At 36.7% G+C, this 26,033-nt stretch overlaps 1 protein-coding gene across 4 annotated transcripts in view; it reads left to right on the top strand.

The window, feature by feature from the left end:
* The window catches only part of MAGI2 (membrane associated guanylate kinase, WW and PDZ domain containing 2), a 1,283,361-nt gene that overhangs the window by 1,101,436 nt on the left and 155,892 nt on the right, over nucleotides 1–26,033 (top strand). For 3 of the 4 annotated variants that reach the window (XM_081147188.1, XM_081147190.1, XM_081147189.1), the window contains 3 exons: nucleotides 10,097–10,128; nucleotides 16,334–16,523; nucleotides 25,068–25,109. In XM_081147188.1, the coding sequence (XP_081003314.1) occupies nucleotides 10,097–10,128; nucleotides 16,334–16,523; nucleotides 25,068–25,109 (264 nt within the window). The remainder of the gene's footprint in view (nucleotides 1–10,096; nucleotides 10,129–16,333; nucleotides 16,524–25,067; nucleotides 25,110–26,033) is intronic. The other variant, XM_081147187.1, reaches the window with a different exon arrangement.

Genomic DNA, 26,033 nt, shown 5'->3' with positions numbered 1-26,033 from the left:
GGCACTGCCAGAGTTACTAGAGGAGCAGAAGGAAATGATGTATGAACCAAGAGCTTTGACTATAAGCCTTTGGCAGAGAGGGAGAGGCATGGCCCACTTTTGATAAATACTGATGGTTGAAGAAATTAAAAGGTCAAAGATGTTAAAGACAGAAACTAAAAAAAAGAAGCAGTCAAGATGAAATCCACAGATAACAGAATATCCTCTGAGCAGTACTTCTCACATGTACATGTCAGTCTCCTGGGAATCTTGTTAAATTACAGATCTGATTCAATAGGTCTGGAGTCTGGGATTTGGGATTTCTATCAAGCCCCCAGGTAAAGCTGATGCTGCAGGTAGGGGCTTAGACTACCTCTTAAGTAGAAAGACTTCAAAGAAAACCTGAAACAAATGTGCTCACTATTTTCCAGAAAGAATTAGTTAAAGGAAATTCACACCTAGGCATATTCTAGCAATTTGTAATACATTTAAAAGGTTAAAGAAGATACTATACAATTATTCAAGAAAGAAAATGAAAGGTTACTTGCAAATAAACAAAAATTAAGTGGATCCAGGCTTGTCCTTTGTATTACTAAATGTCAGGGAACAACAGAAAAATCCCACAGAGTTTGAAAACAATTGTGATCTAAGAATTCATTAATGAAACTAGAATTCACATGCAAGTTCTTGGAAAAGATACCACATATTTAGGTTTATCACTGCCATAATAAGTTACTACACACAGTATAAAACAACACATTTATTATTGTTCAGCACTATAGGTCAAAAATCCAATCCAGGTCTCACTGGGCTAAAATCAACATGTCAGCAGAGCAGCGTTCTCTTCTGAGGTTTCTGGGAAAGAATCCATTTGTTTGCCTTTTGTTTCTGGAGGCCTCCCATATCCCATGGCTTTTGACCTTTTTTTTCCCTCCATCTTCAAAGCTAGCAATAGCAAAGTGATTCCTTCCACACTGCCATCTTTCTCGGTCTGCAGCCAGGAATAGTTCTCCACTTTTAAGGACCTGTATGATTGGATTGGGCCCTTCTGGATAATTCAAGACACTCTCCCCAGCTCACAGTCCTTAATCTTAGTCAAGTCCACAAAATCCCTTTTGTCATATTAAGTAACGTGTGCTCAGGTTCCAAGGATTAAGATGTAGACGTCTTTAGCAGACCACTGTTCTACCTATGACATCAAACATAGACTGTTTCTGAAAATTTGAGGACACTTACTAATAGAGAACCAAAATTCACAATCCCAAAATGGGGAAATAGTGGTATAAAAGAAATTATGGTGAGCATTAAAACCAGTTTACTTGGTTAAGCCTAAGCAATCATTGTATAAATAGTTACAGGAAAATGTAAAGTTAAAAACAGTTCATAAAAGAACAATTATAACATGATCACCATAAACTGAGAGTACAGTTTATACTAGAGTAGGACTATTGAGTGTGCTTAAGTGGGTTACCTTACTCCTTTAACCAGGATCAGAAGGAACTTCATGGAAAACATTAATGGGATGAAAACAATGATTTGCTTTGTTTTAAGCAAATCAAAACAAAACATATTCCATATAGCAAAAGGCAGCTTAAAAGAACTTAAAAGGAAGCTTAAAGGAGCAAAAGACCTAATACAACTAAGTGAAAAAAATAATATGCATCTATTGTGACAATAAACTGTTGAACACCATTCTGAAAAGCAGGCCTTTATTTTGTAGAAAAAGAATTCAGAATGCATCAAAAGCATTAAATGGAATGGTACACCATTTTATATTGATAAAATATAAAGTGCATTATTATTCAGTTCTCACTAAAATAATTCTTCTTATTATTTTTACTTTGTAACAGATAAGGAATCTGAGCCTTAGAGAGAATGGGAGCTTGCTCACAGTCACCCAGATCCGACCCACAGAGCAAACCCAGAGTCTCACTGAGAGTCCAAGAGTTAGTGCTGGTAGTATAAGCTCTCCCGTGCATATACGAGACCCCAAAACTAGTGAGAGGTGGAGCTGGGACTGGTACCCAGGTCATTTTTACCCCACATGCTGTGTGCATAACTTCTCCATTGTGCTGTCTCAGAAATAGTTTTTGGTTTATATCTTTGCCTCACTCCCCTGAACCCAACATTGCCATACAGGTTATGCCTTTTCTCTCCTCCAATTTCCCTGCTTAATCAACCCTTATAAACCCTCACTGAGTTCACCATTCTCAGCCACCATAAGTTCTCCTGCCCAGTTTTCCATCCTGGCTCTTAGGGCAAACCCCTGAGGTCCCCCAGCATAGATGCGCCCCAGCCTCTCGATAAGGACTTTGGATGCTCTTCTCTCTCCATTAAGAGTAATGTCTTCCCTTGTGCCTTACATTCCATCCTCTCTTGTCTCCTCAAGAAATATGTTCAGCAATTACCCCCTTTCCTCCTGAATCTTCACACACTGTCTCTGCTTGGGAACCTTCTCATCTGAATGTAAGCATGCTTATACCAAAAGACAGTTTCCCTTCATGGGGTTTATATGCCCCCATAGTCACTATGACACTCTCTTCAACCTTATAACTATTTCTCAGTCCTACTTCCTCACTTCCCATGCAATCAAACCCACTGAAATCTGCCTCTGCCTCTGTTGTAGCAACTGAACTGCCTCCACTGAGGCTGCTGGAGACCCTGCTATTGGACAAACCACTGAAAGCCTTGTTTTATGAATATTTTTCTTTACAGCTCTTGAAACTTTCTCTTTACTTGGTTCTCTGTTACTTCTCAGACACTACGTTCATTCTTCTGCACACCCTAAGGAGTTCTCTTTTCACGCTATACAACTTCGTTGCATTATTTTAAGTTTAACTTGACTCATTAGATCTCTAACCTGATACCCATACTGACTACCAGACAATAAAGCCAACTACCACATGACTGAAACCAAACTCACTTTGGTTCAAACTTCAAAATGTAGTTCAAATTACTTGAACCCAAACTCCCAAGAAGTACCCCAAACTCATTTTTCCCATAACCTAACTTGCTAGACTCCACTCTAAGAAGTCTTTTTCCTATGCTTCTCACCTCAGCTAATGACACCATTATCCATTCAGGTTCCAAGACAGAGGTCATTATAAATTTTATCTTCTCCATTATACTACTCCTCCACCATGAGCAAATCACCATGCTTCATCAGTTCTCCTAAGCATCTCATGAGTTTGTCTCTTCTACTCTCCTTATCCTTCACTACTATTATTAATTCATCAAATGTGTCTATTAAAGTATCTACTGTCAGCATTGTGCTAAGTACTGCGAGTACATTGTGAGCAAATAGAAATTATCCCTCTCCAAATGGAACTTATACTCTAGTTGGGGGATGGGCATTAAACTAATAATTTCACTAATATAATTACATGAATATGATTTCATAAACATAATTACAACTAGTGATTAATGCGTGCCATATAAAGGAAAATATATAGAGAACTTTGATTTAATGAAAGGTCAGGGACATCTTTCCTGAGGAGAGATATTTCAGCTGACACATACAGAAGGAGTTAGAGATAGCTATGTGAAGAGTGACAAAGAGAGGGCAACTGAAATGAGATTGTGAAAAGGCCCTGTGGTTAGAAAGCCTGTCTTGGTCAGGGAACTTAAGTGATTAAAGAGGAGAACCCATGAGGTGTCTTGGAACTAAGTAACTTAGAGGGAACAATAATTGGGAGGGAACAATTTATGTAGGGACTTGTAGGTTTTGTATTCTACCCTAAATGTTCTATCCCTGAAGGATTTTAAGCATGATCAGATTCTGCGAGATCAGCAAATTTGCTGTTGCTTCTGGTCACGCAAGAAATGATGGAGTGGGGGAGGGGTTACAATGGCAGCTGTGGAGATGGAGAGAAGTGAATTTGAAATAGATTTTGGAGGTAGAATAGACAGAATTTAGTGATAAGGAAGTTAGAGGAAGGGGGAATATTAAGAATGACTTTCATGTTCCTGTCTTAAAAACTTAGAGGAGCAAGTGAAATCTATCAAAATAGGGACCACAGAAGAGAAGATTTGGGGGGAAAGGTCAAAGATTCCACTTTTGCTGTGTTGAATTCATGGTGCTTGTGAGACACTCACAACTCAATAAATATTCATTTAATGTTGATGTAAAGTTCCAAAACAGACATCTAACTTGTCTTAAATTATTTAAAAATGTTTCTAGATTTTTTTCTCAAAAGAAAACAGAATACTTCATCATTTATCATTATACATTCAATATTGTAAAAAATATATTACTCTCAGAACTGGAATTTTTTATTTGCAAACACCGCTATCCTTCCACATTTTCTTTGCCAGCTGTCCACAGTGTGCCATTAACATACAGAGCAGTTTCTCTCTTCATTGCTCTTGGTCTTGCCTAGGCCGTAAAGAAAAGGCCCTTTGTAGTTGCTAATATTTTCTGCAAACCTCACCTCACGCTGAGTTTTAGCCTCCTGGAGACAGTTCTTCTTCCAGTCCATTCCTTTATTCCTGTTTGAGCTACCCACCAGGCCTGCTTCATTTATCAGAAAGCAACTTGTGTAGGCTTATCCTTTCTAGATACTCATCAGGATTACTTGAAACGGTCGGATTATTCTGTCCATAAGGAACAAAGCGAGGGGGAAATGGCCATTTGAAAACACTTTGTAGTGTTTGTAAGAAAAACACTTTTTTTAAAAAGATGGAGAAAGAATCATTGTTAAAGTATTATAGAGAAAGCCACAGAAAAACAGATCTTCAGGCTAAAGATGGCAACCAATTTGACATTTTCTTTGCAAACTGACTATTTTGCTTGGCTGAAACGTGCCGATATGAGGTTTGGCTGCCACATATCATAGCGTATCTTCCATGCTTGCCTAATGGAAGGTCGTTTCTTGGCCCAGGTCAGTTTCATTAAGAAGAATTGCCCTTTTACTGACTTCAAATAGCTTAAACAAATTATCTAAAGGAACTGCAGGGTTCAGCCCATTTAATGAATTTTAATAAGAAATACATGAATCAGTCAAAAACCAGAAGAAAGCTAATGACATTGAACTAGTTTTAATGGAAATTAACTCATTACCCTGCCGGCTTACATTTACCTAAGGCTGAATTTTTTATGAAAAATTTGCCAGCCTGCGGGAAAATGGGAGGATCCTTAAAGATTAACCATGTTAGTGGTATTTTTCCCACTAATTAGCCCCAACTGGATATTCTGAAAATATTGGGGCTTTTTTTCCCCTTTGGGAAACTTTAAAGAAAAGATTCCCTCTATTGGAAGAGTTTCTCACAGTCCCTGAGATACTTTCAGAACTGTAGCAGGAGCACGGGTTTCCTTTTTGCTTGCAATCTTTTATGAGAAAGAATAACTGAAGAGGTGGAAGGGCCTTCGTGGCTGCTCAGGGGCGTACCCTGCCCTCCAGCGAGGTTCCCCGGGACTGTGAAAAGCATTCTCTTTCTCACTCCCTCTTATTCTCTCCCACTCATACGACACGCACACACTCCTGTTCTCCCTTTGTTCTTTGTCATCGTCTTTACTGCTTTGCTTTTTAACCCTAGTGAAATATACATAACATAAAATTTGCCGTATCAATTATATTTAAATGTACAGCTCAGTGACTTTGAGTACATTCACATCATTTTGTCGTCCTTTTTTAAGCAAAACAGAACACAGCTTTTGATAATCAAGGGTGTGGACATCTTCAGTGCAACAAGTTTTTCTTTCAAAGTGATCCTATTCTTTTTCCATTACTTAAAGAAAAGGAGAAATAGAAAGTGTTCCCCCCTGCATCTCTATCATTTTTAGTAATTGTAGAATCCCCTATAAAATACTTGAAACTATAATGTTAATCTTCAAAACCAGAGTCATTGGTTGTAGCACAACAAATACGTCAGTTGAAGAAGAAACCATTTTACATCCTGCAAATGGGAGCCCAACATATCAAATGGAGTGTGGAGGCATGTTGAAAGATTTAGTTCTGTTTGGGGAAATTCTTAGGAATCTCAAAAAATTGCCCAGTGTTACTCCAAATTGATCCCAGTGATGAGTGTAGCAGAGGAAATGTTCTCAGTTTCTCTGTAGCAAGAGTGCTGTCAATCAAATATTGGAGGGAGTGTAAGAAAAGGAAATATGAAATATTTTCTGGGTTTTTTACTGAGTTGAATGGATATTACCCATAATAGATGTTACTGTTGTGTTTTTATTTTTAAATGGTTGCTAGGACATATAAATGTTACCTCTATAGGGTGGTCAGATTTAGCAAATAAAAATACAGAATTTCCAGTTAAATTAATTTCAGACAAATAGCAAATAATTTTTAGTGTATGTCCTATGCAATATGTCTCGTACAGTATAGAAGACATTTTTCATTAATTATCTGAAATTAAAATTTAGCTGGGCATGTTATAATTTCTCGTGCAACCATATACCAATAGTTTATTAAAAGTTGTTTTAATTGTCTTTGCCTCCATTTTTAAATGCCAGAACTTCTTGTCTATTTGCATTGTGCTTCTGTTTCTCTATCCATCTCACTGTGCTTTTAGGTACAGAATTAAAAACATATTTAAGTTTTATTTCCAGTTCTAAAGAAGACAGATTTTAGAAACCTAATTCAGTTTTGTGATTTTTTTTTATTAAGTGCATCTAAATTTTCTTATTAGCTACATCTAAATATTTCCATTTTACTTTTTTCCTTTAATGTTTCTACTCATGTTTTAGTTAGCTTATAAATGTACCTCAAGGTCCTCAACTTTTGTGGTCTTAAGAATCAGGATTAATATTTTTGCATTTGTATACACACCAATAAATGATCAGTGTGGAAAATATGGGCCATTATAAAGAAATTTTAATCCCATAAGGGAATTATACAGCTTTCTATAGAAGTAGGGGAAACAAAGGCCAGAAATACACTAAAACATAAAGGCATGTTACTGTTATTTTAGAGAAAAAACTCTTTTCTATGAACTTTGTTTTATAAGGAGGACTGTCAGCTCAAAAAGGCTTAAGAAAAATATGTCTATATCCCTCTTCCTGCTTCCCTGTGAAGACGGGTGGCGAGAAGCCCAAAAGTAATAGCCTCAGCAAACCAAGCCTAACTTGCTTGTGGGATCTATCCCCAACCAGAATGATTTCAGAAAAAGAAAAATTGCAGAAATAAAGATTTAAAAGTTTTTATTTTGTTTAGGGGATTTTAATGTTAATTGGAATATACTAAGTTTCCTAGAGGAGCCATCTCTACAAAAATTATTGCACATTTACAATATATAATACTTTGACCCACACTATTACAGTATTTCTGTAGTTCTTCCAATGAAGTTAAGCAGGAAATTGAAGTTTAATCATGTAGAAAACTTGACCTTCTAGCTTAATAGGGTCAAATTGAGTGTATCCAAAATAGATGTTTTCTATTCATCTTAATTTAAATGTTTATAGCATGAGTGATAATTTGCCAAAGAAACACAAAGGATCACATAAGTTACTTATATTTAAAGAAATCTATTCTGATACTATTTCTTACTACCTAAAATTACTTGCTCCTCAGCAAGCAGCTTCTTTTTGTCAATGACACAGGAAAAAGCCTGTGGGGCACAACTGGGCATTAGAGTTATTCCAGAAACTGCCATAATGGGAGCAGTAAAGAAGTCCTGGTTCATGCCAATGATCTGAGGTTAGACCGAATGAAACAGCCTTAAAGGAATGGGAAGCCAAAGTGCCTATGATGAAAGGTGGTCAAATTAAACACCCCTCTCTCCTTGTCTGACCTTGACCAGTGTCCCTCTTAGTCCGTTTTAGTTCTGGCACCATAACTGCTGATGGGTCAGATGATTACACATGTTCTATAGGAGAAATAATCATTGTTTAAGATAATGTCCCATGTGGAGATGAGAGCTCCATAATAGAGGAACCATTTTCAATGCATCTGTATCAAAGTCTAAGAAACTCCCAGTCCCTAACAAATGTAAAATAGCAAATACTCAAAAATCCGTTTGGGCATTCAGTAAAGTGATAACACAAAGAAACTAGAGGAAATAGTTGAGTGTTTTGGAATTGTGAGAATGTGTAAATGACATTGTTTCTCAAAAGATTTGTTGCTGGCAATTCCATCAAACAGCAAATAAATTTTATCCTTTGCAGAAAATAATGGTTAATTGTCCAATAAGTTAAATTTTTTTTTAACTTTATAATTAGTGGTCAAATTGTTTTCATTGTCATTGTATAGAGTGAATCAAAGGTAATTACGTATTTATTTATCTGTAATTTTTACTCTGAGATATTTCTAAAGAGGATGTGATTAAATCCTTATAATAAATCCTTATAATTAATCAAACTACACTTGAAACAAATTTTTTTTTCATTAGTTGGAAAGAGAGATAAGAACGTATAGAGTATGTGAAAAAGTGAGTTAATTCTACCAATCTCCTTAAATAAGATGGCTATTACACTTGAACTTTAAGTTTAACTCTGGCTTTGGTGGGGTGGCTTGGTTGGTTGGAGCATCATCCAATACATCAAAAGATTTCAGGTTCGATTACCAATGTGGGTTCAAATCCCAGGAGGGGCATGTACAGGAGGCAACGATTGATGTTTCTCTCTCAAATCCATGTTTCTTTCTCTCTCTCCCTTCCTCTCTCTCTAAAACCAATAAAAACATATCCTCAAGTGAAAATTGAAAATAAATAAATAAATAAATAAATAAATAAATAAACATAAATATATAAAATGTAACTCTAGGTTCCAAGGAAAGCTGAGAAACATGATTGATTATAGACGTTCACTCTTTTCATAAAATGAAGCATCATTTCTTCACAACACTGCATTTAGATGCAGTTAGTATTTATGCTTTGCCTGCATTAGATTGCTTATGCATCTAGATAATTGTGCATTCAGATTTCTGTAGGTATTTTCTATAAATGGGTTATGGCTTCCATAAAGTCCCATTTTTTACAATTCCCATTTTTAAAAGAGATAACATACTATATGTATGTGACATAGTTTCAATATTTCATTTTTTATTGGGCATTTTATCAGATGCCACCTAACATTGCAATGAGTAAAATTGATGAAAAGGGGAAGATATGACATGAAAGAAAGTACTTTTGTTTTGTGCACTAGATTATGTTTTGGCTTGCTAGGATCAATATACAGCAGCCTTCACCACCACCACCACCTCCATTATGTTTAAGCTTGTTTTTACTAGTATTTTTTTAAAAACTAATACCATATGATAAAATCATAATAAAGGAAGAAAGAATAGGGAATTAATGTGTCCTTTATTGTCTTAATGGTCATTTGGATTACAGAGTCAGTCCAATTACCATACAATTTGTGATAATAGAAAGGGCTCAATACGTTGAAAAAAAACATGGTTTTGATGATATGTGACTCATTCAATCAACAAACATTTTGAGCTACTTCTTCATGCAAAACATTGTGCTAACACTAAGATGTTAGAGTAATACAATAGATATCTGCTCTAAAGAAGATCTCAGTGGGAGAACAGCCCCATAAAAGTTAGAATAGAATCTAACTCACGATATAGCTATATACATTATTTTTAAATGTAGAACTAATAAAGTCTTGTTGACCGATTTTTAACTACATAAAGCAGGTACATAAAGCAGAAGTACTTCTTTTTTAATTTTTTAATCTCACAGTTAACATTCATTATTTTATATTAGTTTCAGGTGTACAGCACATTAGTTAGACATTTATATAATTTATGTAAGTCTAGTACCCACCTGGCTCCAAATACTAAGCAAAGGTATTAAAATTTAAAGTTCTATGTTCTCCCTCTCTCCTCTCTTCTCTCTTCACTCTCTTATTCTCCAGCTAAGGCTGTGCCACAGAAATCCCTAAGGATGACCAATTTTAGATCTTGTACAATGGTTGACCATTTGCCACATAATTACTCACGTACTCTGTGCCTCAGAATCCTCAGCTGCAAATAAGGAAATGTTCTTCAATTCACTAATTATCTGACTCCTTAAAAAAAAAACTATACAGCCAGGCAGAATTTTTTGTGGTTATTATTGTTTGCTGCTAACTAATTTAAGGTGACTCACAATTATTTTAATATCATGCCATTCATAAGTGGCCGTAGGGTATATTTTCAAAGTTCAAATATTGTTTTCTTTATTACAGGTTTCTTTTCTCCATGGAAAACTCCAAAGCCTGTAAGTTGGAATTATTATGCTTCTTTCTTTATTTCTAGTTATTATTGCACTCTCATTAAGCAAGAGTTGGTGAATTGGGTGACCTCAAAATCTCTTCCACTTCTGAGATTCTGTGATGTCAGAACAGCAAATCTTCTGTGTCTGTTTGTATCGTATTTTTCCCACAAATACAAATAACTCATCTTACTTTCTTATAAAGGCATAGCTGCCTGTTTTTTAATAAGTATACTTACAAAATGACCATAAACACTATTCATTAGTTTACTGAAAATACTTTAGAAACATTTTTCCCCGTCTGAAATACTATAGTCTTTATAACATGGAATTTTTGGAAACAATGCAAATTACAGGCCTAGAGGTCTTGACCTGCAAATTGGATTGAGTCCAGAAAAATTTAGCTCTGAATATATTTGTATATTTATATTTACATCTTAATGTATGCAGAGCTAAATATATATGTGTGTGAAAATATGTGTGTGTGTGTGTGTCCCACCAAACCTGACAATCACTCAAAGTGATGCTTCTGAATCTTCTTCAGATACTGGCGATCTCTGCCTTCACATAACCTCTCTGGACCTACTTCCTTTATGAATCATCTTATAATTTTGATGCCAGTATAGGAGGCTGATGGACTTTGTAATCTTTTTGTAAGGCTTGGTTAACCAAGTTGGTTTTGCAATTAGAAATAATCTTTACTTGCCATTAGATTGAAATTAGTAATTTTCCAAGTCCCAAGAGCTGGGACTGGTTTTCCAGGATCCCATGTTATGGTGTGTTAGAATACACTACCCTGACTGGAATGTGTAAAACCCATGACTAACAGAGAGCTACAACAAAGTGACTCAAGTTCAAAAATACTCAGGGAATCACATCTTCCACCTCCTTTTTTTCTTTCCTCTGACAGTAATCAGCTCTGAAGAAAGTGCCTCTCATGTGGCCAGTGAGTAGGGAATTCTTGAGTTAATTTTATGCTTCTCTTATTTCTTTTACGGAGGGAATATTTAACTGCTAGATTTTCTCATTTTAGAAATGGAGATAATATAATTTTGCATACTTTTCAAGTGTAATAACTGGTTTAATTAAATAACATGTCTTGAAAATGGTTTGAAGACATGAAAATAAAGTGTTATTGAGCCCCATAATATGCCTGAGCTCCAGGCTTCTCTCAAAGAGAGATGAAGCCTGGAGCTGGAGATGAGGGACTGACGGTGCCAGGGCTTGCAGAACACCCTCACCAAGCATGTCCTCATTTTGGATTTGGCTCATCTGGCCCCCAGAGAATATCAGATGGGAAAACCACACCTACTTGGGCTTAGTAAACCACTTAGTAATGATGTGATTTTGAAAAGAGGTATTTAAAAGTGTTTAAAATGAAATTTGTTTTATCTTAGCCAAAAGCTAAATAATTCTTTCCTTTTATCAAATTTAAATCTGTACTCCATAGTTATACATGCCTTTATCTAATTTAACAAGGAACTTTGTGACCTCATCATGGTGCTACAATTATGCAATTTAGTGGTTTTCTTATATGTACCACATTTATACAAATTATGCCATTTGGCATAATTATAGCATTTGCTGTCATTAAGTAATTACATCCATAGTCAATAATTCCAAAAAAGGTTTTATAGAACTCAATTTACAATTAATCCTGAACCCATACAGCCATGAAAAGTTAAAGCTTGGCCTTCTGGGTCCTAGGCTGAGTGAAGACAGATGACTGTCGATTTAATATCATCCACTTAACTGTCAGAAATTCTTTAGACTAAGAATTATAATAAAGGCAGTATGGTGTGTGATTTAGGGTGCAGGCTCTGAGGCCATCCTGCCTGGATTCAAATTTTGCTTCTAGTTTTGTGAACTACAACGTACTGCTTAAGCTCATAGTATCCCAAGTTCTACATCTGTAAAATGGGGACAATAATAACACCCCACTCAGGTGGTGATTGTGAAGAGTTTGTGAGTTAATCCATGTAAGGTGCTTAAAACAGAGCTCTACATGTTGAGCTCTAAGTATAACCTGCCATCATCCTAGAATGCAGACCCTTTATGCATAAACTCAATAAATTAATCACTTTATGAAAGAACATAGTTTGCTAAACTACTCATTTAAACAAATATATAAATATATACCCACAGCATGTGGGTTTATACACTCTCTCCTCCTGGTCCTGTGTTGCTTCCTGACCTTCTTCTGTCCTACTGATCCACATCTTAAGTCAGTCCTAGTCAAGAAAGTCACTTCCCGTTTAACAAGTAATTCGCTAATTGTAGTGAGTTCTCATTCTCTTCCTCTGGAAGGGATCCAAGTTCATTCTTCGTGTACAAAATCAAGCCAAATGCATTTATCCCCCGGCCCTGCCTTAAAATAATGAGCAGGTATGTTTAAACTGCCCCAGCTTCTATAGGAGCGAACAGTTTCTAAATAGAGTATTTCATGAGGTTTGGGGGGAACCTGCATTTATTCACAAGCCCTCTCCTCCCAGTGTGCATCCTAGAATAAGAAGGTTGGGTTTAAAAAATTAACCACACCATGATTGGGTTTTTCCATTTTACCGTTTGATGCCCTGTTGTAGACTGCATGTCTACTTGGTTCAGTGATATTTAGGTGGCTGCCCTCTCATACAGTCAGGCGTTCATTCATTCACCAAGGCCAGCAGAGATAAACCTCTTCCAGATATAGAAAACAACTTCTCTTCCATTTTTCCTTACTCTAGTGAGATGTTTATAAATATCAGCGTAGGTATGGACATCACTGGGACTGGACAAGGCCCAATCAGAAGCCTTGTTGAGAAGAAGCCTGGCCAATAGCACAACTCTAGGCAAGTCATGGCCAGGAAGATCAAGGGAGGCCTATGGCCTGGACAAGGGGACAGGATCAGAATCTAGGTTCATGAAGGTTAAGAGGAACAAGTGAGCACAGAGTCCCAACTGGAAAGCAAAAGTCCAAAGACCAAGTTGTCTAAGAAGGGAGAAGTCAACAGAGGGCACCCTTCAAAAGGTGCTGTCAGACCAGCACCACAGCCCCAGTGAGCAGGGGGTGATCTCTGACCCCAGGGCTGTGGCTTACTCCATGATCTTCTGGGTGGCAGCCAACTAATAACTCAATTTGGGTATAGGGTTGCAAGACTGTGAATCTGTTGTTTCAGTAATTTCATGGGCACAGTGATTTGCTGCTCAGCAGTCTTTTAAGAAACCCTGGCGGAGTGACTTGAGGGTTGATGAATGTCACCGCAAGGTGTTGTGAATGCTTTACTAAGCATGAACTGAACTCGACTAATTCCCCCATCTCTGTGCTAACAAAATTGTAGAATTTGTCAATCTGCCACAGAAACTTTCCCAAAGAGTGCCCAAAGCATTATTTGTTCTGTAGTTTTAAGAATTTTTTTTACAAATGCTAATATTTCACCTGAAGCATGTTTGCTCCAATGACTGTACATGAACAATACATATACCAGCAAGAACTCTGTGGGTATCGAATAACCCTGACTGAAAGATGGGAGAAAGACCTAGAGAGTTGCTGCATCCCTATGATGACAAAGTGAGATACGACAGCTACTCAGATCATGTTCCTAATTTATTGACTTTTTAGAATTTAATATCTTATATTTGGGAACAGGAGGGGGAAGTAACAGCCAGAATGCATCCATGTGGTATCTAAGGTCAAAGTGAAAAATAGAAATGAATATGCCTTTAGCCACAAATGTGGATCTTCCCATGATAGCAAAGATACCCAGGATGGATGACCAAAGAGACTCAGAATGGCATCCTAGATGAATTTTGCTATCAAATGAATTATGAAGTATAGATTTCAAGATTTTTACTAAATGGGGGCAAAAGGCATAAAATAAGCCAAAACTCTAAGCACATTTACCAATTATTCTTTTCAATGTATTATTATGTAAAAAAGCCTTCAGTCATATATGGTTCTGACCCGGGATCTGCCACTGACAGCTACTAGACCTCTTTGCACTTCTAGAGATTATGTATAGTATTAAGGAATTGAACTCGACTAAGGGTTTTCCATCTTTGTTAGTTATAGGGCCTTTGTTCAAATGAAGTCTTTGTCAGTGGCACATACGGAAAACAAATGAAAATGAAGCCACTTGTCTTAGTCCTTCCAGACTGTTACAACAAAATACCATAGACTGGGTGGCTTACATACAACAGAAATTTATTTCTCACAGTTCTGGAGACAGAGTAGTCCAAGATCAAGGCTCCTGCAGATTCAATGTCTGGTGAGAGCCCAATTCCTAGATAGCCAGCTTTTCTCTGTAACCTTACCTGGCAGAAGGGACTGAGGAGTTCTCTGAGAGTCCTTTGTAAGAGCACTAATCCCATTCATGAGGGCTCCACCATCATGACCTAATCACTCCCAAATGCCCCACTTCCTAGTACCATCACCTTGGGTGTTAAGATTTCAACATATGAATTTTGGGGAGACACAAACATTTAGATCATAGACACAAACATTTAGATCATAACACCAATCTTATTGAAAAGATTGTCAGTAACCCATTTTTTTCTTAATTTGCTGGTCCACCTGACCCCTGCCACAGTCTGATGTAGGTGAGCAGGTCACAGGGACCTTTGTGTTACACAGTGATCTGTACAGTACATGGTATCTCACACCCCCTCCTTCTTTAAAATATTTATCATTGATAGATGAGAGCTAGCTGACATTGAAGCCCTGACCAAAATATAGCCAGCATGAAAACAAAAGCAAGACCATACAGTAGGGGACAGAAAGTTACAATTCTGTCGAGCTTAAAATAGTGTATATCAAAGCTGGTTTTAGAAAAAAGAACAAGTGACCATATTTTTTTGATGATTTCATTCATTCACCAGACATTTTTCTGACTTACTATGTGTTGACAATACAACAATGAGAAAATCTGCATCCCCTGCAGCCTCTGTCCCCAACATGATCTGTTTGAAGAGACTTGTAATTACAGTCAGGTATAATGAGTGGTGAGAGGATAGGAGAGGGTAGGAGGGACATGTAGCCAGATCAGGAATGGTCACTGAATGCCTTCTGTAAGAGGAGATGCCTCATCTGAATCTAATAGCCAGATAAAATGAGGGGATTTGGAAGAGCAGAAAATGGGTAAACTTTTCAGATAGAAGGAGAAATTAAGAAAGAATGCAAAGGTTCACAGACAGGAAAGAACCTGATGGATCCTAGGGAATGAGAGGACAGACCATCAGCAGATATAAGAAAGGTAGTAGAATCTGCCTCATGTCCCACTAGGGAGTTTGGCCTTTCTTCTGAGGACCATGCTGACCCAATGCAGGATTTTGGGCAAGAGAGTAACCTGATCTAATCTTTACATAAAGCAGGTTTATTCAAAGCAAGAAAGTAAAAGGCAAGTTTGAATGAGGAATCAGTTGATCATTGAATAAAGGTGAAGATGGCGGTGCCAAGAGGCGATCTCAGTGAACCTGGCTTTTTCCTACATCAAAGGATGTTAGTCTCTGCTTTATCTACCTCACAAGGCTATGGTGAGGATCAAAGAAGACAATGTATGTTGAAGGACATGGTAAACTGGCAAACGTCCATAAGCCTTTAATGAATTATGTGGTAGCAACGGCAGCAGTATTTGGGGGAAGAAATCACCAGATCAGCGGTAAATGAGGCTTCATAGAAGACTTTGAACAATTCATAAATCCCAGATGGTTGTGTTATTACTTATAAACTGTAAGGAAAGTGATTGAGTGTTCAAGTATAAGAGATTGTCGGGATATGTATAGGTGTCAAACGAACATGTGCAGACTACTTTTTCTTCTGTTTTAGTAAAAATTGTGTCATATATTAGGACCATATTAGAAAAGGAATAATTCCATACACTTCTAAGCACTTGCACATAAATTATCTTGAGATACATGTTACCTTTATTTTATAGGGGGGGAAAAAATACTCAGAGAGATTAAGTGATTTGCTAAAAATTACCAGCCTACAGGTGACAAGGTTATATAAGTTTGCATTCAAAATTTAGGCACCACTTATATTTATAACAGTTTATGGTACCTTTTTATATAGACATAGAATCGTTTCTCTCAAGACACACCAAAGTTTTAAAATGTTTCAAAGAAAAGTCTACAGGGCAAGAAAGTCTAACTTAAAGTTGAGGATTGTGGTATGTGACAAAGGAAACAGCAAGAAAGAATTTGTCAGTCATTCTCTCTATTCTCTTTCACTTTCCAGATCATGGACCGGTGGGAGAATCAAGGCAGTCCTCAGACAAGTTTATCTGCTCCGGCCATACCGCAGAACCTGCCCTTCCCACCTGCCCTTCACAGGAGTTCCTTTCCTGACTCAACAGAGGCCTTTGACCCAAGGAAGCCTGACCCATATGAGCTCTACGAGAAATCTAGAGCCATTTATGAAAGTAGGCGTAAGTGAAAGCCACATAAAACAAGGGTTATACTCATAATAGCTGAAGCCCTGCCAGGAGTTATATTGAGGCTGAAATGATCTGGTGTGATTTTATGTTCTGAGATTCAAAAAGTGTCTCAAAAGTACCAGCTGATCTAAATCTTTCTTTAAAAAAAAAAAAAAAAGACTGTCGACTCTAAAAAAAAAAAAAGCTTATAGCTTTTAGTTAAATTTTATCGACTATTTTTTCCCCATTGACCCTAAGGAAAATCAGGAATGTATTTGGGATGGGGGAGGGGGGGGAGGAGGTTGCTAGTTTTGTTTGTCACCAAATAAGAAATGCTTGGGATTTTTAAGTTTAATCTGATCATGAGAACTAAATTTAGATTTTTCTTGGAGCCTTCAATGCAGGCACTGAAGAATTTAGGGCTGGGAGTAAATGTTAGCCAAGTCTTCCTATCTCACAATCATAAAAGTGATGGCTCCAAAAGCAGCCCAGAGCCAGATGCCAATCATTTGTACCAGAAGCTTCTGCTTCTCATTTAATGCAGTGGGGACCATTTGAAATTTCAGTCATAAAATAAAATATTGTGTGTGCACTTGTCATCCTGTTTGAAGCTCCTCTAAAATTATTTCATTGCACTTTATAAATATTAGACAACAAAAGCTTTTAATATTGTATATACATTCATTGTACCTCTTTCCACCATGTAACAGGTCATTTCTGCCCAATGTTAGAGGACAGGAATCTGAATGGCATGGATGTATAATCTGTGAGGGAAATACACAGGATAATATGAGCCTGAGTAAATGGATCAAGAAGCCTAGCCTAATGAGAAAGGTTTGGTCCCTGGCGCTCCCATTTACGGTCTGCTGATTTCCTTTGGTTTGGTGTTCCGCCAGGGTCTTATTTCCGACTTTATCACTGAAGCATGAATAGCAAGTTTTAAATTATGTGCGATCTCAGAGGATCTCAAATCTGCTTACTCTTTGATGAGCACAGAGGCCAAGAACTATGCACCCAGCTGGTAGGGGAAAAGTAGACATAATACCTTTTCCCCACCCTCTTCAACTCTTTGTAAAAGTAATTTTGGTGGATAAAATAGGACAGCAAGCCATTGAGAAATTATTTTCATCAAAATTTTTTAAATAATCGGCTATGTATCTCATTCTTCTTCTTTTGGATAAACAACTGAAAAGTCTTTAAAGGATTGTATAGTTAGAATGACTTTGCAATGATAGAGTAAGAATAAAGAAGTCATTTTTAGCTAGATATTATAGGGTATAAATTCAGGGTATTAATGTTCATTAAACTGAAAAAAAAAGAAAAGATTTCAGCAGAGTTCTTAATACCTTTTATGCTTCAATAATCAAGTATTCATTGAATACTTTACTCTCAGAACTGTGGGGAGATATAAAAAATGAGTAATATGCCATGTTCTCACAAATTTGGGGAAATAAAAAGTATAAGTATAAAGAAATGGAGATCAAGACACAGCAGAAGTTCTAACATGGAAGGTGGAAACGCACTGCAGGATTAAAATCTCATCCTCACATCCTTGGCTTGTTTAGGATTTTTTAATTGTCATCCCAGGACATGCTTTTATTGATTTTAGAGAAAGAGGAAAGAAGAGAGAGAGAGAGAGAGAGAGAGAGAGAGAGAGAGAGAGAGAGAGAGAGAGAGAGAGAGAGAAACATCGATGCGAGAAAAAAAGTTGATCAGTTGCCTACCATAAGCACCCCAACCAGAGATCAAACTTGCAACCTGACCAGGAATGTGCCCTGACCAGGAATCAACCCCACAACCTTCCGGTGTATGGAATGATGCTCCAACCAACTAAGCCACACTGGCCACCGCTGTTTAGTTTTTTTATTACATTTAGGAAGCATCCAGAGGTGCTTCCTTCTGTTTTTGTCCCTTCATTAGTCAACTGCTTCCAAACCAATGCGAGGCTTTATTATTCAGGACAAAGGCAATGTTGGTATATATTCCATCTTCTTTTTATGGTGCCTTGATACTGTTGGGCCCTCATTTTCCAAGCAGGAATTGCATGACCTTCTTTTCAACCCTGAAAAAATTCTGATTTCTTTATCTAGCTGTTGCAATGCTGTTTCTGTTCATTGCGTTTCCACTCCTCACCTGTAACAAGCCAAGCATACCAATTCACCTTAACCTGCCCTAACATTCTTCTCCAGTCTCCCTCTGGGAGCACTTTATTCCCTTTGGCTCCGCAGCCACATGAACACCAAACATCCTGGTTCCCCACCTTGTCCCCTCAGCCCCCATCAGTGTCCCTCATATGTCACTGCGGTAGCCACTGTGTTCATGCTCCCCCCCCCCTTCTAATTCTTAGGAAGCCAAAAAAGGGTGAGTTCGTTTTCTTTCCCATCCTTTTGTAACCTGTTATTTCATAACACTAAATGGAGTGTGAATGAGACACAGAAATCATATTAAGGTAAGAAAGCTTTTCCCTAAAGACTGAGGAAACCAAAAAAGCCACTTCCTCTGGTCTCTAGAGAGCTGACCTGTTCACTCTGCTTTCGGACCTGCGAGTGGCTTAAAAGAACAAACCAGGCCTTTGGCCTCATACACTCCTGGTTTCCAACTATAAAAAAATTTCAGTCTCTCATTTAAATTTTTGCCAAAAAAAAAATTTTTTTTAACGAATGGGGGAAAGCTCATTCCATTTCTCATCATCCTCAAATAGGTTTTTTAAATGATCGGGAAATGTATGCATCCAAACAAAAGGCCCATATTCAAAACTTTGATTGCGAACCACCCCTCTTCTTATTCCTTTGAATCACGTGCATAATATTTAAGTTTGGGTCTATTTATTCTTGTGCCCCTGAAGTTTTTTTCTGAAAGAAAAATCAGTGAGACCAGGGAGAAACTGGAAAGGAATCCTGACCAATGCTGTCTAAACCAAGTCCTTTGGCCTTTTCCCTGGTCTAAAGTGATCTCGTGGTACCCTCCTTTACAACCAGATCTAAAGCTAAGGAGATTTTTTTTGTGTTCATATTCAAAACTGGGTTGCAGCTACCAAATAAAAGGAGGTACCTCCACCCACGAGCTTCTGCTGTACAGAGCCGCAGAATGTTTGTTACATCACTGCTGTCACGAAGTGCTTGGGTTCAAGTCACCCGTCCCCTGCAAATGATGGAAATTTATCAAGTGATGTAAATGCTGCTGTGCCTCATTTGGCTCATAATTAGATTATGCTAACATTTTAATGTGCAAGCACGGGACATCTTAATAAAAATGTATTCCTAGGGAGAAAATGTTAGTGATTTTAAACAAACAAAGGCAACCACAGAATACTGAAACAGAACATGACAGGTCCATGCTTATAGAGGAAAGCTAGAAACACCTGCCGTCTTCATGAGGTCTTCTTATGATGAGGGGGAACGAAGAAAGAGAAAGAAGATTCTTCCCCCCAGCAAAGAAGGCCATGCCTCTGATCTCAGAACATCAGGCAGAGTGACCGGAGGTGGCGCCTCCAGGATCCACATCAATCAACAAGAATGAATGAAGCACTCAGTATGTGTCTAGAACTGTGCTGGGTACTCCAGAAGAGAAAAGCCACAAGAAAGAATCTCTGCTCATCCAAAGCTCACAGCAAAATTGGGGAGACAAGAAAACAATTTCTGAATGAGACTACATGACACAACACAGCAAATAATATCAGTATTTTAACATGAAAAATCGTGCAGTAAGCACAGACAGTAGTTTCAATACAATTAGACAATTAGACCAATATTTTCTCTTGTTCCATGTGCAAAACTGACATTTAATCCAGAGAATGTCTTGTGTTAAATATCTTTTGATTATCAAAAATTTAATTATTCCTTATTGGAGAAGTCTGTGCAAAGAGAATTTTTTTCTACCTACTTAGTTCCACATAAGTTTAAAGCTTATATACATAAAAGAAGAATTATGCCCCCAAAAAATCCCAAAAGGAGTTTTGACCAATTGGGTTTCTGGGATTTTGTCTTCATTATTTAAGCATTGACCCTGTCATTACCAGCAATTCCCAGAAAAGAGCAAAAATCTCCCCACCCCCTTCTCTACTCAAGGCTTTTAGATAAACATCACTTTTCTCTGGGTTTAGCCTCTCTTGATAATTGACTTCTTGCTGTCCCCATTACTTACTCTTTTTTTTTAAGTGAAAGCAAATGAAAATACTCCCCTCTGAGTTACTGGATAAGTCATGCCATTTTTCAGTTCTACCTCCTCTGTCCTTTCCCCATGCATCTCATGAAAGAAGGGTTTTAATTTTCTCTGCAATCACAAGGGGAAGGGCTTGCATTTTCTCGGTTTGTGTGCTAACGGTCTGAATGTTGGACTATGTATATCATTTCCAACCTTGAAAAAACAGCCTTTTTCTAAAGGTCCTCACTGCTTTCCCCTCTGACCTCCTCCTGCCATTCTTTTTCTCTATGATTGCATCATCTCTTCAACTACGTGTTTCTGATATGATAAACCTTTTATGATGGCCTATTTACCCAGGAGACTACCTGAAGTGACTATCCATGCCAATTTGCCTATAACAGTCCTGCCCCGTGTTTTCCTGGTATAATTATTAATAGCTCTTCTTTCACTCTTCAGGTTGTCCTCATTTGAATGATAAATTATATGGCTTCCCTTTACCACATTATTTATTAAAGAAATAGATATCATTACTGTCCAAGAAAAGCATATATCTAAATGTACAGGCCATAAATAAAAATTTTAATACCTACTCAGATAAATAGTTTTTTTCAAGTTACTTTATTTGGTGAACTGAATTTTTACCTGTACATGTTTTATGCTTAATTTGAAGTAAAAGACTTATGTGGTGCCTTGTCGTAGTAGCCAAACTCCCAGACAACTCCCTCCCTACCCAGAACATTGTACATATGTACAAATCTAGAGCATAGCAAACTAAGTAGAAAAATAGGGAGCAAATCTTCATGCATTCAACTACCATGTCATGAACTTCTCATTCTTATCACAGAGAATAAGTCAGATTCAACATCACCATCATCATAGGGCCAAAAGGGAGTTAATTTTGTCTGTCTTCCTGACCCTAGGAAAGATCACACTCATAACTGTAGATAGGTAGCTATCACGGCTCCTCTCTTTATTGTCAAGCAAGGTAATAGAAAGTGCTTCCCAAAGATGACTTTGGAATCTTACAAAATAAAGTTTTGATCATACTAATGAAGTTGATTTAAGAATGAGGACTTTGTCCTGTTGCTTCAGTTTTCTTTAAGCCAGACTTATTCTAAAGGTTTGTTTTATCTTCAGCTCATGGGGCCATTTCTTGGACATACTCCTCGCTGCAGCCTTGGAAGCTAGAGCAGTCAAGCAGATGAAAACAGAAAGAGGCAGAGAGCAATCCCTGTTCCCTGACACTCCCCCCTCACCCTTCTGTACCTTGGCGTGAACCCAAGTTGAATTATGACTGAAGTTGTCCAAATTTTTTTCTCTTCACATTGAACCTTAGTTATAAATAAACAATTTATGAGGTACAACATGTCCATACTGCTTTGCAGTAAGACATCATTCAGATGTAAGAACATAAAAATGTCAGGGATCCGTATGGTGTAATATCCTTATAGTATAACCTCTTTGAAATAGAAATTCCTCTGGAATTTCTTTAAAAGGAGCTCACACAATCAGTTTTTCTTTCCATAAATTAGGAACCATTACCCCATGATAGGCAGTAAGTAACGTACCAAACGTAGCAATCTAAAGTAACCACAGGCCATTAAAGGGCATAATGAAGGAGCAAACTGTTTTTTAGTGCTATACTTGACATGAAATTATAATTTATAGCTGATCAAAAATGGACAATTGTGTTTTTCACATCTATGGTTTTTATTCTGCTCTTTTGTTGTTCATTGTTCATTGTGGAATTCTTTTATTTTTCAGTATTGTAATGCACATATAATTCATGGCTAATCACAAATGGGTGGTTGTATTTCTAAACTATCTGTTTTCTACTGCTCTTTCCGTGTTTTTATTGAGCAAGGGTAGTAGTTTGCACTGTCTCCCATACTAACAGCAGAACCACTTGGAAAGGTGGGGCAGTATAAAAATACTATCCACCACAGCACAGCACTGGAAACACTAAATGGAAAGTGATGGTGGGATCTACATGACACCAAGTAGAGGCACGAAATGCATAGTGCTCACAACCAGAGCTCCAAACCCTGTGCAGGTGCTTCTGCTTGAGCCTACCTGTTTCCAGTCTCCTTTGCCTTTGAGATTAAATACCCAATACAGTCAAACTGGACATATCAATAGGTTTAGAAATATTTTGATAAATTTTTGGATGCTATAGCTGCAGGCAGCTATTAAGTGATCATGGAAGACCACCTGGTCTTCCTAGAGAACATCCTCTCTTCTAAACACTACGAGATCGCCCAGCAGGGCGTGGCTCAGCGGTTGAGCGTCGACCTAGGATCCAGGCGATCTGTGTTCGATTCCCGGTCAGGACACATGCTCCGGTTGCGGACTCGATCAATGACTCTCTCATCATTGATGTTTCTCTCTCTCTCTGCCTCTCCTTTCCTCTCTCTGAAATCAATAAAGATATATTTAAAATAAATAAATAAATACTACGAGATCAAGCCTTGCCTCCTCTGCTCTGACACTGCTGGTGTCCAATGGCCTTAAGGTACCACCCACAAATGTTCTCTGGAGTGCTATCAAAATATTAAAATAAGATGACATGTAAATGCTAAGACACTTTTACCAGTTACTTTAGCATGAGAATCATAAAAAAAAAAAAAAAAAAAAAACTAGAAAAAATTAATAGTATTATCATTTAAAATGTCCTCAACTGTATTATGAAGGTTAATTTCCTGTACCTTTTTCCTATGAGAAAAATCGTTATTGCTGTCTTTAGTATAATTTATATTATGGTTTGATCTGTGAAAAAAATTGCCTTTCAGCTGGAGTTTCTAATATATCACATTATGTGTCACTTTGTAGTTATAATATATTGATTAAAAAGATCAGTAAATTCAGTTAAGCTGTCCTTGCCATTTTTAATATGTAGATTTTAACTTGGAAATCTAATTTCAAAAATACTATTTTCAGATAGCTTTGTAAATAACTGTGGTAATATTTATTTTTCTAACAGGTTCCTTTTAATAAAGAAAGTTACCATGAACTAAGTAATAGATAGTGAAAAACAGTTAAGTTGGGGACACATTTTGCACATGTATTTTAGAAATTAGATCCAATCCAGTAGCTTATAAATTCATTTCATTCAGTGTTTAAAACTTAATGCTCTTGGAACCTGGCAGGATAGTGGGGGAAGGGTATAATGTGAGAAGTAAACTCTAAAATCAGACCTTGATTGAAAGTTATTTAGTATGTCAAAGCATTTTGTTGGTAGCACAAGTTGATGATGTAACTCAAAGTACTTTCATGAATAAATATGAGACCATCAGGGCTGCAGTAAACTGAGTGTAATTGCTGGATGACAAGTAGGTCCTAGTGAGATTATGATAATATAAAATGTCAGTTTTACAGCTAATGGAAGTGTTTAGTGGTAGCAGTCTCCCATCCCTCCTGACACAGCTCTCTCTTTTTGATGAAAGTATATTTCTCAATTCATAATTCTAAGCAGTCACAGTAAACATGGAGGTTTTAAAAAAACACACAGTTCTGCTAGACAACTAACTTGCCTTTACTGTGAAAACACAGGTTGCCTGGCAGGTATGATCATCCTGCCTGCTATATGAGTGAGACTAGCTGTGCCAGGTACAGCAGGAAACACATGTCAATCACTGAAGTCCTGCAACCCTATGTCTAATCATTGCCCTCAAGAGGCTTCTATTTTCATTTTCATTGTTGAATAGTGTAGAACTCTATTTTAAACAAACAAAGCTCAATTAGAAAGTAATCAGAATTTTGTCTTATTTTAATTTTTAAAATTTAATGATATAATATTAGTGCTTCATTTACATATATATTTCATAGTGCTTTCTAATATTTATAGTCATGTTCATGAATTTATATGTAGCAGAGACTGCATCATAATTCTCATGTAAGATCTCTATTGCTAAAATCAACCAATTTAACTTGACTTACACATAACTTCAACTATCCAGAGTAAGTATCAAAATATTTGGACAGGTGTAAATAAATCAACAAATCGTTGACTGAATTTTCCACTTTTCATTTTAATATGTATTTAATGACACAATATCATAACATAATTTTGTGTGTATATTTTGGGTTCTAGATTGAGTTTACTTTCAAATAAGCATTCTTATAATGAGAATCAAAGGTTAGTATTTGGAAATGGTGATCTTTTTCCCATTCTGATTAAAGGAATTCAAATTTTTTTCTATTTTACATGCATGTGAAAGAAATACACATCTAGACATGGTCATATACATAAAAGAGTAAATCTGTCCACTAAGCTACATAGATTTTAGAGAAAAAAATACTCATTAAACATGAGCACAAATTGGAGGGTGAGTTATAACAGCAACAAAAAAAGTAAAGATGAATTTTAAAATGCCATAAATGAATTTCAATATTATTCCCCATTTTCCCATCCAGAACAAGTGCCACCAAGGACCAGTTTTCGAATGGATTCCTCTGGCAAGTATCCTTCAGTTCTCACAGTCCTGTGAATGATGTCTTCCACTTTGTGTAACAAATCATTCATCTGAGTAGTATCAGTCAATTAGTATGTAATCACTGTGCTAATTTTACAATAAGCATGTATTTAAGATAGAATGTAAGTCTCTTCAAGGTGGGCCTAAATGGCTGCTAAGGAAAAAAACAAAAGAAAACAGTCATATTTATTCATTTCTTTCATAAAATGCTTTAGTAAAAGACTAGATTAAAAACCAGGTGACAAGGAAGGCCACCAGACTGACTGGACCCATGCCATCCGGTATCGTAGCTTCTAGCCACATGGAGCACTTGAAATGTGTTTACTCTGAATTTGAATATGCTGTAAGATCTGTGTAAAGTCCATACCAGATTTCAAATACAGTACAAAATAAGAGAGAAATGTATAATATCTCATTAATTATTTTATATTGATTAATGCTTAAATAATATTTTGAATATATGAGGTTTACAATATATTAGTAAAATTTATTGTACCTATTTTGTTTTGCTTTTTAAAATGTGGCTACTAGAAAATTTTAAATTACTTATGTAGACTGCATTTTATTTTTATTGGACACACCTGGACTAGATACATATAAATAAGAAGCTAGAGTATTTAAAGAGATTTGCAATTTAGACATTTCCAAAGAACTTACTAGAAATTTTGCTAATATAGAATGAAATTATTTTCACATCAATTAAATATCTATATTAATTTATTTTTTTTCAACCATGCCGATTATAAAATGCTACATTTCAATCGTTTTTAAGTTAGCATAGAATATTATAATTTCAAATTAAAGTAGTTAGTAATAATTAATTTACTTAAAAGGAAAAAAAAAATTGACCTAACCTTTCTGAAAATACTTAACAATTTTGGTTTAGGCGAAAATATTTAACGTGATT

This window comes from Miniopterus schreibersii (genome assembly GCF_964146895.1).
Source record: "Miniopterus schreibersii genome assembly, chromosome: 9".
Lineage (NCBI taxonomy): Eukaryota > Metazoa > Chordata > Mammalia > Chiroptera > Miniopteridae > Miniopterus > Miniopterus schreibersii.
Note: the sequence above shows the minus strand (reverse complement) of the source record. Positions and strands in the feature narration are given on the sequence as shown.